The sequence below is a fragment of the Episyrphus balteatus genome, chromosome 1 (genome assembly GCF_945859705.1).
Source record: "Episyrphus balteatus chromosome 1, idEpiBalt1.1, whole genome shotgun sequence".
NCBI lineage: Eukaryota > Metazoa > Arthropoda > Insecta > Diptera > Syrphidae > Episyrphus > Episyrphus balteatus.
In genome coordinates, this window is record NC_079134.1 from 161684574 (window position 1) to 161697543 (window position 12970).

Consider the following 12970-nt stretch of genomic DNA (forward strand, 5'->3'; position numbering starts at 1 on the left):
ACCTTTAATCTATTTATCAGAGTATTTCACGGTCCAAACAATTTAAAACATTTCAAACATTACATATTTTCGTAAAAAAAAAAGCGCTAAGAAAAAGTAAATTACTCAAACATCACACAACCAAAATTATCATTTTTTTTTAATACTAACCTCAATCATTGTTATTTTCTTATCACTGAATGTGATTGACGCGTTATTCTAACTCGAATTTATTAAATAAACTGGGATAAATTAAAATCTTAGTCCAATTTATATATGAAGGTTTTTTTTCTTTAATTTATAATAATTAAACAATGCAATTTGGTTGGTATATAAACAAAAAACAGCAATAATATATTAAATTAATTTACAGAGTAGGTACGCATTACAAATTGGATAAAATGAAATTAAAATATTATTTATCTAGTTCAAGTCAAACACGATCTGCGCAATCATTTAAAATTAAAAAGTACTACGTACTTAATTATAAATATAGTTTATATGCTACATGTGAGTTTTTTATTTAATTTTTGTATCTTTTTCAAATTAATTTATTTAGCTTTTTGGGGGGGGGGGGGGGGGGGGGGAAGGGCAGTGAATGTTTGTTTTGCAGTTCGACTTATTTTAAGGATTTCAACTGAAAAAAATCTTATACAAATTTTTAATACAGCAAATTAAATTTTTTTTAACACACAAATCGTATATCTAGTGTATTCAATAATTAAAACGTATTTTAACGCTTTATATGTACTAACTTTTTTAACTATAAATTGTATAAACATTCCTGTAAAGTGCTGTTGTAGGTATTTTGTATTTTTTGTTATCTATATGTATAAATTTATCTATACTTTAATGCATTTATTTATTTTATTATTCTATGTCTTAAAATGTGAAGTGCTTTGTTTATTTTTATTATTAATTCTCTAATGAAAACATTTTTTTATTTGTAATATTGATATGCTTTTTTAAATACACATATTTTTTTAATTATCATAAAAAAAAAAACAAACAAACATACAAACAAGTGGATATGGAACAACAAAATTTTCTTATTTAACATTTCGAAACAAACGAGCACAGAAATAAAAGAACACTTCTAACGTATTGTTTTTTTTTTCTTGTTGATTTAGCTTAATAATTTTTTTTGTTTTTCTAAAACTTTGTTTAATATTATAATATGATCTGCCTTAGCCCTTAAGACAGATGTAAAATATTTCGCTATCATTTTCATTTTTTTGTTTATATTTTATATAAATATTAATGTTTTTGTATACATATAATTTTGTTTATATAGTAAAGGTATAAGTATAACGAACACGATTTTGAATCAATTTTTTGTTTTTGTATAATATGCAAACTTTTTTTTTAATATTATTTATGTATAATGTATGTAAATGTAGGTATGTTGTATATTAATAGTTGTGTTTTGAAGTTATCTTAATGTTATAATTATTAATATTTTATTTTTTATATTATTTTTTTTTATTACTTGTTTATATTTATATAAAATAATTTATTTTAAAAGCGAAATCTATTGCTATTGAGTGGTAGTGGTAGCTTCAGTTTTTTTTTAAATTTTATTTTATAGTTGCTGTCGGAGTTTGGTTTTATCTTCCGGAAAACATGCTCATCGCATTGGTCCCAGTACGTTTTCGTATTAATCGTGCCGACACTGAAAAAAACGACCATTTTTTAAATTTATTTAAACTTATTACAAGCTTTAATTTAAAAACTAATTAAAGAAAGAAGAAGAAATCGGGGATTTGTGTTCAAGTTGATTTCGCGTAGAAAGGAAGGAAGTTAATATTACCTATGTAGAAGAATTTGATGGGGAAAGAGTATGTCAGCAATTTGGCGACGCTGCCGCTGGGCTAAGTACAGGGCAATTTAATTAGATTCAGACGGTTATGGTAAAAGGTTAAGATAATTTAAAAGGATTTTGTAACATAATGGATTATTGAACTTAAGGTCATTTTGGAGGTGGTCGGAATCAGAGGGTGATGAAATTTCCTTGAAAATGTTCATATAATATGCTAGCATTAAATCATTATCATTGACTTTTAGAACAAAAAAAAGAGGTACAAGGTGACTTCCTTGAGGAACTTTAGGTCGGTTTGGATAGGGAGCAATTCAGCAAAACAGAACTCTGTAGATGCAGTTCTCCAAGTATGCGGTTGAGGTTACTCAAAGAAAAAAGCTAGCTAAAGGTAGAAATCATTGAGCTCCAAGTTTAAGACGAATGATATTCGAAAATTCTGTGTAAACTGTATCAACTTCAATCCCTTTGTATTTTATACAAATTCAATGAGCCGAGTAGTTGTAGAAAACTACCTTTTAGAAAGCTGTGTTGGACAGGAGAGAATAAAGACTTACAGTGGAAATAGGCTTAGTCATAAAATAAATTTTCAAAGCATTTGGGACTACATGATATGCAATTTTTATTTATTGAAAAATTAAGGAACGATAATCCTTATTTAAGGCATCCTTGCCAAAAAGAGAAAGTTAACATTTAAACAAGGTGACTTAAATGCCCTTCTGATTGCATAGCAAGTTCACATGCGGGCCTAATTTTAAACATGTCTTGCAGCGTGGTGGGAATGCATCCGCACACAAAATAATAATAGTAATTAAGGACTATTGTCTCATTCCTAAATGTTAGTTAGTCCGTGGTTACCACGGGTTACCACTGACATCAGTGAGCTAATTTTTTGTTATTGATAAGAACCGTTGCTTAAGACCTTGCGAGCTCTATAAGTAAAATCTGTGAGTAAAATCTACCATCGACCAAATCTTTATATTCTGACAAATTTTAGAATAAAAACTCACAATTTTTTAAAATGTATGCTTACAATGGAAAGTAAAAAAACACATATTCTTTACAATTCACTTAGTCACAGAACAAGAATCAACTCCTAAACTGGATGCGCCATCTTAAGTAAGTAATGATGAACCTCTAATATTATACCTCCGAATTGAATAAAAAAAAACTTGCAATATAAAAAGGTCTACTCCAAACCAATTAGTGAAAAAAAATCTTCCGTTCTAATTCAATGATGTATAAAAATCAAAATAAAATCAATCAAAATCTATAGAAAACAAAAATTTAAGCAAAATATTTTAATTCTACACTTACTTGAGCTATCTTGCGGCGTCAGGGGTCTTTCTAGAACATTTTGAATAACATTCATCCAATCTTCTCGTTCCTTATCGCTATATGCGCACATATTGTACGTTCGCTCGGGTGTAAACAATGTAAAGCTATATCGTTGCTCTTTAGCACCGATTGGAACACCCACCCTCACACTATATCCATCTAAATTATGACCTAGGAAAATTTCTCCTTTCGGATATGCATCCATTGAATCATCATGATACATTAACTTTCGATTATCCAAAGTAAACCATCGCCTCTTGTAGCCATCTGATGGTCTTGGACCGGTCTTTAGTAACCAGCCTTCTTTAGCAAAGTCTCTTGTTAGCAGGGGAGTAAGTTCATTTTCGGATGCACTGGGAAATGCAACTTGCAGCCGGTGCAATTTAGCACATCGAACTGCCATATACCAGTTATTAATGACCTCTGGGTCATCGTGATATACATAAATATGCCTCGTTGAACCTTCTTTCATGTATGTCAACTGTAAGGAATTCTGATGACCAGTTTTTCTTGGTGCAAATGCAACATTGAGTTCGGATATTCGAAGCACAGCTTTGGGATCTTTACTCTCTTTTACATGATACTTTAAGGTGTCATCTGATTCGGATAGTATAAATTTGCGCGGCTGGTAGCGACTGTCTTCTTTGCCGCGTTTCATTAGGAAACCTTCCATGTGCCCGGATATGTAACTTGGTCGACCATTTTGTGAAAATTCTAGTCGTTCGTATTTGGCTCTTATCCACTGTTCGATTAAGACTCTGCAAAAAAATAAACAGAAATTTATTTGTACGATCTTATGATTTTGATATTCTATTGAGCTTACTGTGGATCATTTTCACAAGGACGACGATAACAAGGAGGCACTCTATATTCATATTTTAATTTTGCTCTTTGATTTCCAACTTCTTTCATTCGTTCCAGTTGACTATCTTCCCATTTGTCTAGTTTTAAATGTTTGACTTTGGATATGTGTGCCCCCATTGCCCTATGCACACCAGCACAGCGGGTGCACAGAAATATACCAACATTGTATGAAGCCCATTCGACATCTTTAAAAGGAAAACAATAACATTAATGAAAAATAAACATAAATCAATTCGTCAAAGTTAAGAGTTAATAAAACTTAATCAAAATAGGTTAATGTTCAAACCACTTTGGGCCACCACTGCTTATTGGAATGGTTGAAATTAGAAAAGATCTATCAAAAGAAAACCGATGGCCCTTAGTAATAGACCCGAATTTAGCAAAACTCGATTTAAAAAAAAAAAATGGTAATAAAAAATACATCTAACTTCTAAACTTGGAATTGGCTTAGAGGCGGTTCACCTATAACTAAGTCGAAATATAACAAGTCAAACCATAACACAAGTTAACTATCGTTACAATTTCTTTCATATTTTTTTCCTACTGACTGTACTTTTTACAGGAACGAGCTCAGACATTTTTGACGTCTTTTTTAATCGACCAAAGAAAATTGAAATTTGATATTCGCATTATTTGTTGAACAGGAAAAAAACAAGGACCTCAGTAAAATTAAGTTACAAATTCGAATGAGTACTTTCTGAGAGAAACCTTGTAGTGTGACAAATGTAAATTGAAAGTTGGTGATTTTCCAGTTAGCCAGTTCCTTATAACAAGATCAAGATTGACCTGGCAATTAATTAATTGAAACTACATTTCACAATGTCTGACCCCATTTGCTTCATCCAGCACCCCAAAGTATGCAATTTTATGATGATAGACAAGACGATAGCGATTGAGTTATTCCTCGTTCAAAAACATAATCGCATGCTCTCAATCTTCAACGCAGGCCACCTGAACTCAAGTTCTAAATTTTTAGTGGTTTTAATTGATCAGAACCAAATGTCTCCTAAATTTCACCTAACTTTTTATGACATCTGACCAATCAAAGCCTTAAAGAATTCAGAATTTAAGTTCAGGTGGTCTGCGTTGAACCCGGAGATTGAGAGCAAACCAAAGGCGATCACGTTTTCGAAAATAGTTGTTGTTTGCGATTATGTTTTTGATAATTACCGAATGACTCCCCGCTTAAAACTTTTAATAAAGTAAGTATTTAAATTCAAATGAAACTTATTTTTTTTTATTTTAACCCTAATGCAAAATTTAGAAAAATTTGTATGTACAGTACATACTTCGATATATAAGCATTTATTTAAACATTTTGGAATATATGTACTAATTATTTCTTTTAAAAAAATATATATTATGTAGAGTAGTTAAAAGGGCACTCTGGTGTATGAGTAACATTTTGTTATCAATTGGAAAACATAAAATTTATTTCAAAAAAATTTTTATTTTTCTGCACCAAATTCTCGAGTTATTTCTTAAATTTTTTGACAGTATGCCAAGGCATTGTTTTTAGACTACATAAATTCAAACAAAAAATTTGTCCCAAAACGGGCAGAATTGGACAAGTCCACAACCCAATTTACTATTTATTAAAGCTTAAATGAAGAAAAAAAATGATAGAAACGGCAGTGCGGATTCTAAAGAGGTAATTTTTCTTGTAAACCAAATAAATAAACGCAAAAACTACGCCTCCAAATTCTCATTCATACTTTATACGAAAGCATATTATTTAAACAGTTTCTAGTAGTCTTAAAACACCTTGCCTTTAATATAACCTTTAGATCTCCTTTCAAAATATTATTATTTTTTTTATTTACGATGTTATCTTGGAACTATTTATTGAACGATCGTTCGTTTCTTTTTCATATTATTGTATCATGTGAAAATAATGCTTTCTTGAAACAAATAAAAGCTTATACCAAATTGTTTACGTAAAACAGTGTCGCCTTATGAGTCTATGTATATTGTTTTTGTAAACAATAATAAAAGAATGAAAAAAATAAACAAGATTTAATAGTGTGTGTTTTTGCTTGTACATGTACAAATAAATGAATTAAATTGTTTTTGTTGTTCTGACTTCTGAGAACTTTCACATGACATTTTCCGGTATTTTCCGACAACGACAACGCTCAATTCGAATTAAGGTCAATTGAGAATTTTGTTTGGATTTCAAATATTTTGATCTTCGTCAAGACATAGACACGACGACGTCTGTCGTCGACAGACAGACAAGAAAGATGAACAAGCAAAATTATTCTTGTTGTTGTTGTTTATTATAAAGATGTTTTAGCTTGTAGTCAAGTTGATATAGTTATTTAATAGACCAAATAAATTGCTACAGAGACACAAACATCAAAAGCAACAGATTGGAATGTGTAAATGTAGGCGTTGAGAATTTTATTATTTTATAAAAGTGTAAAGTGTCACACTTTAACCAAACACATTGAATAAATCCAAAATAACAACAAAAACTAACACAAAACATAATTTTTCTTAGTAAAATTGACCAATGACCAATATTTTTGTTTTGCAAGCAAACAAATGACGTAAACGAATGTTTCGTTTATCTTTTGAAATGAGTCAGTAATTTTTGAGATTATAACCTTCAGTTTTTCTATAGTTTTGATATGAACATTGAAAATAAATTGAAAAGTGAAAACAAATGACATTTGCAGTAAAGAGGTTTAAATAGCATCGATCTAGAATTTTCTAAATCAAACTATGCATTGTAAATAAATGCCATTGTAAATAAATATTTGCCTCATCGATATTTGTAGATTACTTCATCAATATAAATCCAAAATAAGACTCGTTCCCACGTATTTGTTCTTATAGTTAAAGTTCCGTACAATGTTAAAGCCAATTTTTTTCGAATCCTCTACCATTGCATCCTTTATCATTCCTGATTGTTGATTGATCTCAAGATCGATTCTTTGAAAAAAATCTTAGCATCTCATATTTTACCCATAATAGTAGGCTTCAGTGAAATAATGATCCATGTCTGAGACACGAACTTTCTTTGTTCAAGATTCTCCCTTAACGGATTCAATATTCGGCAACGAAATTGGATATTCTTTCATCGTAGCTCTTAGGTGGTTTTTCTTTTATCTCTATACATGACGTATAAAAATCTGCCATCGAGAAGAGAGGCAAACAGCCTCGGAAAACGGAACATCACAAAGGATAGATATAATTTTGAAGTAGTCAGAGACTTTGTATATTTGGGGTCCACTCTAACACCACATAATCTAATCAGTGGAGAATTAAAGCGAAGAATCACTCTTGTCAATTGCTGTTTCTTCGGGCTAAGGAGGCTTTTAGCCAGTAAAGGCCTCTCTCAAAGAACCAAGGAAGCCCTGTACAAGACCTTAATTACTCAGTCCTGCTGTATGGGGTGGAAGCATGTTGACAAGAGAGGATAAAATCCTTCTAGGTTGGTTTGAGAGATAGATTCTTCGAGTAATGTTCGGTCCAGTGTACATTGGTGAAGATTGGAGTAGAAAGCTGAAAATTCAGCGGTTAAGATGGCTAGGTCATGTGGAGAGTATGAACACTGACGCACCAGCCCGTTTAATTTTTGTATATAACCCTGACGTGGAAGAAAAGACCTCATCTAAGGTAGCGCTTTCAATCGGAGAACAATCTCAATTAAATTGATGTGCGCAACTGGAGATAGCTAGCTATGGACCAGCTGGATGGAGAGGCTTGTTGGTTGCGGCTGAGATCTATCTTTGACTGTTAGCGCAACCTTTAGGTGGTAATTAAGTTGTGAACACCGAAAGAATCAAATAAACCAGAAGAATTCTATATAAACGACTACAAGAGTGAAAAAACACGTTATTAAGAAAAGCTTGAACGAAATTGTTTTTGTTCTCTAGAGATCTGCAGCGACAATTTGGGAGTAAGTTTGGGTTAGAATAATTGGAATATAACCCCCTTCTCATACGATTTCTTTCTTGTCTAAACCTAAAACTTACACGTTTTAGCTATTAATCACATTTTATGCAAATAATCCTGTATTTACTCAATTTTTTTTATTGATTTTTCGAACAACTAATATGCCTTGTAAAACGCCTGTAACTGGGATAAAAAAAAAACATATATTAAGAAAATATAGATATTTAATACTTTTTTAACTTTAATAACAACAATTTTTTGATAAAAGTTTAAAAAATAAAGTTATGGTCAATATATGTAAGAAAAAAGTGATTATACGAATTATACGCATTTTACGAAATTCATAATAATTTCTAAATGGTAGGTCTGAGAAAAAAGTTACTTAACATATTTTGTGGGAAAATAAATTTACTATAACCTTATAACATTTTTCTATAATACCTAAACCAACCGAATTATAAGCGAAAGGCGCAAAACGGGGAAAATGGGGGATTTAGTTTCTGTACTAATGGCCTTTCATATTTTGAGTCCCAAACTTGGTATGTAGCAGTTTGGAATTAATTTTTTTGGACCAAAAATAGTGGTACCAGTTATATACCAATTTTGGAAAAGTTTAATTTTCCCAAAAAAGGCTCCTACATATTGATAAAAAAAAATCAAGTATTAGTTCTTAAACAAGGTCTATCTTTTCATGAAAAAAGTTTTTTTCAAAAATCGTTATTAAAGGTACCTCCCATAAAACCGTTTTTTATAAATCTGATTTTCTCCCAAATTATTTGCTTAATTTCAACGAATTTTTGTTAGACAAAAACACTTTTATAATTTTTATATAAATCAAGAACTAAATTTTGAAAAAAAAAATTATTTTTGGGTTAAAAAAGAAGTTTGAAATTTTTTTTTTTTTTGAAAAATTTTCGAAAACGAGACATTGAATTTTTTTTAAATTTTAGTTTTAGGTGTTGATTAATAGTTTCTACTATACAGTGGTGGAAAAATAATTAGAAACACGCTATTTCTTTTCAAAATGTTTGTATGTTCTTAATATGAATAAAAAATGTTAGAAATATTTTTTAACAGAGGTATTTGAAGAGCTTGATGTTTTACTAAAGATCTCCTCTTTATTGCACCTTCTTTTTCTAAAATATAAGGGGTTGGTGTTAGAGATGGGTAGTTCCAGAGCCAAATAGTTCCTGGAACTAGTTCCTCACTCGGAACTAGTTCCACTCGTTCCACAAAATTAATTTAAACAGTTCCATCGTTCCGACACAGCCACACACAAAAGAAAGAAAGAAAGAAAGAAGAAGAGGAACAAGAAACAAAACGAAAGCGAACATGTCTCTGTTTGGAATACACAATACACACAGGCATGTCATAGAATTCTCATCCAAAGCCAATACACATGGATGCGTACGAGCTAAGCGCCAAAAATTCACAAACCAAAACCACAACTACACTCTTATGAATCATGCTCACGGACATGGAACTACATTAATAGTTCCAGTTCCATGTCTTCCATCAGGAAAAAATATTCAATATTATACTATTTCTTTTTTTGATGCATTTTCCTTTAAAAAAAACTCAAATTCTTGATAGTTCCGCGGAACTAGTTCCAGGAACTAGTAGGTAGATTAAGTTTGTGTCAACTGACATATTAAGTTTTTCTGGTCGCTTTAAACGGCCATCAGGAAAAAATATTCAATATCATACTATTTCTTTTTTCGATGCATTTTCCTGAAAAAACTCAAATCCTTGATAGTTCCGCGGAACTAGTTCCGACCGAAAAAACAACCGTTCCATGTTCGTTCCGGCTTTGGAACTGTTTTGCGCATCTCTAGTTGGTGTGTCAGGAATATTGTTAAGGACGTTTTATTATTTTTTTGGAACATGTGGCATTTTTCAAGGAATGCAACCACATTAACCAACTAATAGAAATTAGTTGGTAATAGTCCTTTTTATTAATTGTACGTTTATATAAATAGACCAAGTTTGGCAAATGTAAATGCTAAAAATCAAAAACAGGATATTTCTTAGTAATTTTTCGTCAGTATTTCTAATTATATTTCCACACAAAATTGGACTATATTTTAGATTTTTTGCAATATTTTTCTTTTGTTGGATAAATTCTAAAATTTTGTTCTTAAAATGTTATATCATCACTTGTGTTTGCTAAAAATTTGTTAAATATTTTGTAAGAAAAAAAAAATAACATTTTGTTAACAAAGGAGGATGTTTCTAATTATTTTGCCATAACTGTATATGGCATACAAACTTTGTTGTAAAATCATTGTTTTTCAAAAAATTAATTACAAAAATATAGTTTTTTTTTTAAACAGCTCTAACGATTTAGAATTTTTTTTCTCCAAACATGCATCTTGATAAAAGAAATTAAACTGCATATTTTTTTTTTTTTTTTTCATTTGAAGAACGAATTTTGTTTTTTTTAGCATTCTGAATTTCAAAAGCAAGTACGCACGACTCAGTCGTACATTTTACTTCATTTCATTTTTCAACAATGTTAAAAATGGATATAACAGTCTTCATAATTACATACATAGCTTCATAGTTAACTATCTTTAAAATAAAATCACCCATTTCTACCAATCTCCATAAAATATCAAAAAAAAAAAAATGATAACTTATCATTCCATAACCATAACATAAAAGTGCATTAACCCTTTGCATTTTTTTCTTTTTTTGCAATCATTATTCTTATTTTCTTTTTTCATTTTTGTCATCCGATATCAAGAATCAAGCGCAATGTGTTACACTTTTTAATCCAATCCCACGAGGGCGGCCACATTCGACCTACTTTATATTATTATTGACAAAAAAAAAAAAATACTATAGTATACAGCAAGAGCTTATTTTTATTATATTTTTTTTTTTCTAGTCGCCTATCCTCTTCTCATCGTCATCATCTCAAAAGGTGCAGCAGCAAGCAAGTTGTACTCTATCTCTCTAGTATTTTGCTAAGCCTTTTTCGTATACATATAACTGCTTCCCTTTTTTCCTTCCTACCATTCCAATTAGACTATCTCTTTTACACAGATGATTGATTAAAGTTTTGCTGCCAATGCCACTATACTACACGAAAATTTATGAATGAACATTTGTAAAATTTGTAAAAAAAAAGGCAATCCAAACAAAAATATACAAAAAAAATGACAAGAAAAAAAATACAAGGCGCCGTGTGTAGTCTACAAACTTAAAAACAGTGTAAAATTAAATAAAGATAAAACTATAAAAAAAAAACTAAAACAACATCCCCTGCAAAGAATTGGGTATGTTGTCGTTTTTATGCCAAGATTTTCAGTTTTTATTTTTGTTTTCTGTTGGCTGGCATAAAACGATGGCATATTGACAAACGGGGTGGTGTCGCTAAGGGAAGCTTTTGGGGCAAATAAATAATAGCAAAAACAACCGCACGATCGAACCCCTGGCGCCATCCACATACCCACATTCACAAAACAACAAAAATTTCACGTATTGTCGAAATGATGTCGTCAAGTAGATTCATCTACAAACTTATTATAACCCGCCCCTAGACTTGGTTTTTTGTCAAATTAAAAAAAAAAAATAATACTAAACTGAATAAATTCGACAAAAATTAATTTCTATTTTTTTTCAGCCAATAATTGTCTCAGTCGCCAATGCTGTTAAATGTCTGTACTTCATAAATTTATGTGCGTTGTACTGTTTAAATAATATTTCTATATTTTTTCCATAAAAACAAAACTTACGTTTGCTTCCACAATCGGCGCATTTATTATTGCCATTAAGACGCAAAAGTTCTTGGAGTAATTTTTCGTTTTGCTCGGCCATTCTGAAAGAATGAAGGACTTCTTTTTTCGCCGTTCTTTCAGACAAAAATGAATCCAAATCCTGGATTTTATTCTGCTAAAAAACTAAACAAAAACACTGCCCTCTTAACGAGGCGATTATTTTGTCTAAATCACGACTATGTACTGCCTTTCCAATTGAGAAAATTTTTATAATTTATATTTTCCTTTTTATGAATAAATTCGTAACAAATAAAATAACACGCACAACGAGATGTGATGAAAAGTACACACGAAGAAAAAAAATCACATAATAATTTTTTTTTGACAGCAGAGATATGAAAAACTATTCCATTTTTGTGACCGCAACGACGACGACTGTATTTTTTCATTTGGTTTTTTTTTTCTTGAGATGGCTGTTTGGTTTGGTATGTGCGTCAAGCGGGTATGTATGGTTGGTGTGATAGAGATAGTTATATGTGTGTATTGTTAGTTTGAAAATTTGTAGTGGTGTAGGAAAGGGAAAAAAGTATTTTGTGCAAGATATAGTTTCCTCTTTTTTTTATTTTTGAACATTTTTGCTGATAAGAAATTTTAGGTACACTTAAAACAAAAATTTCTTTGTTGATTTAAAAGGTACAGCAATTTTTTAATTTTAAGCCTAGTACGCTGCTGATGCGAAACGAAAAATTTTCAAGTCTCAAAAGTCGACAACGAAAATGCTAACGAAAAAAATATCATCGAGTATTCTGTCAAAGTCAAAATAAAAAATTCAAAATCAAGAAAAACCAACAGAAAATAATTTTTAAAGCCAAATAATATAACAAATAGATATAGAAAGAAATAAAAAGTTTTTACTTTTGTAAATTTCCCACTTTTTCACTTTTTAGGTCATTGTAGTTAAAGCCTGGTACGCTGCTCGCGCTAAAATTTAGCTGAGATAAAATTCCCATACAAGTTATCGATAACTTGTATGGGATCCATTTTATCTCGGCTAAAAATTTTCGATAATTTGTATGGGAGCTAAAATTAAGCGCGAGCAGCGTACCAGGCTTAAAGCAAGAAATAATAGAATTAGAAGTGAAAAAACCGTAAACACTGCTGTTGGAGTTATGAAAAATGCACAGGACAATAAAAAGTAAGTGACAAATGAGTGAAAACTCTCCAATTTTTCGCTACAGCTGCGTACTGAAAAACGAAAAGAAAAACGAAATTTTCCGTTCAGGATTTCGTTAACGAAATTTTGTATGGAAAATTTCTTTTCGCTTCAGCAGTGTACTAGGCTTAATAG

General features: G+C 30.6%; 1 protein-coding gene across 1 annotated transcript; it reads right to left on the minus strand.

Annotated features, from left to right (window-relative positions):
- Positions 1-1061: 1061 nt before the first annotated feature.
- LOC129905789 (arf-GAP with dual PH domain-containing protein 1-like) lies at positions 1062-12063 on the minus strand. The gene is made up of 4 exons (XM_055981355.1): positions 11641-12063; positions 3957-4182; positions 3113-3891; positions 1062-1651 (listed from the first exon to the last, which is right to left on the minus strand). The coding sequence occupies exons 1-4, from the start codon at positions 11720-11722 to the stop codon at positions 1587-1589; spliced, it is 1152 nt and encodes a 383-aa protein (XP_055837330.1). The 5' UTR covers positions 11723-12063; the 3' UTR covers positions 1062-1586.
- Between the last annotated feature and the right edge of the window lie 907 nt (positions 12064-12970).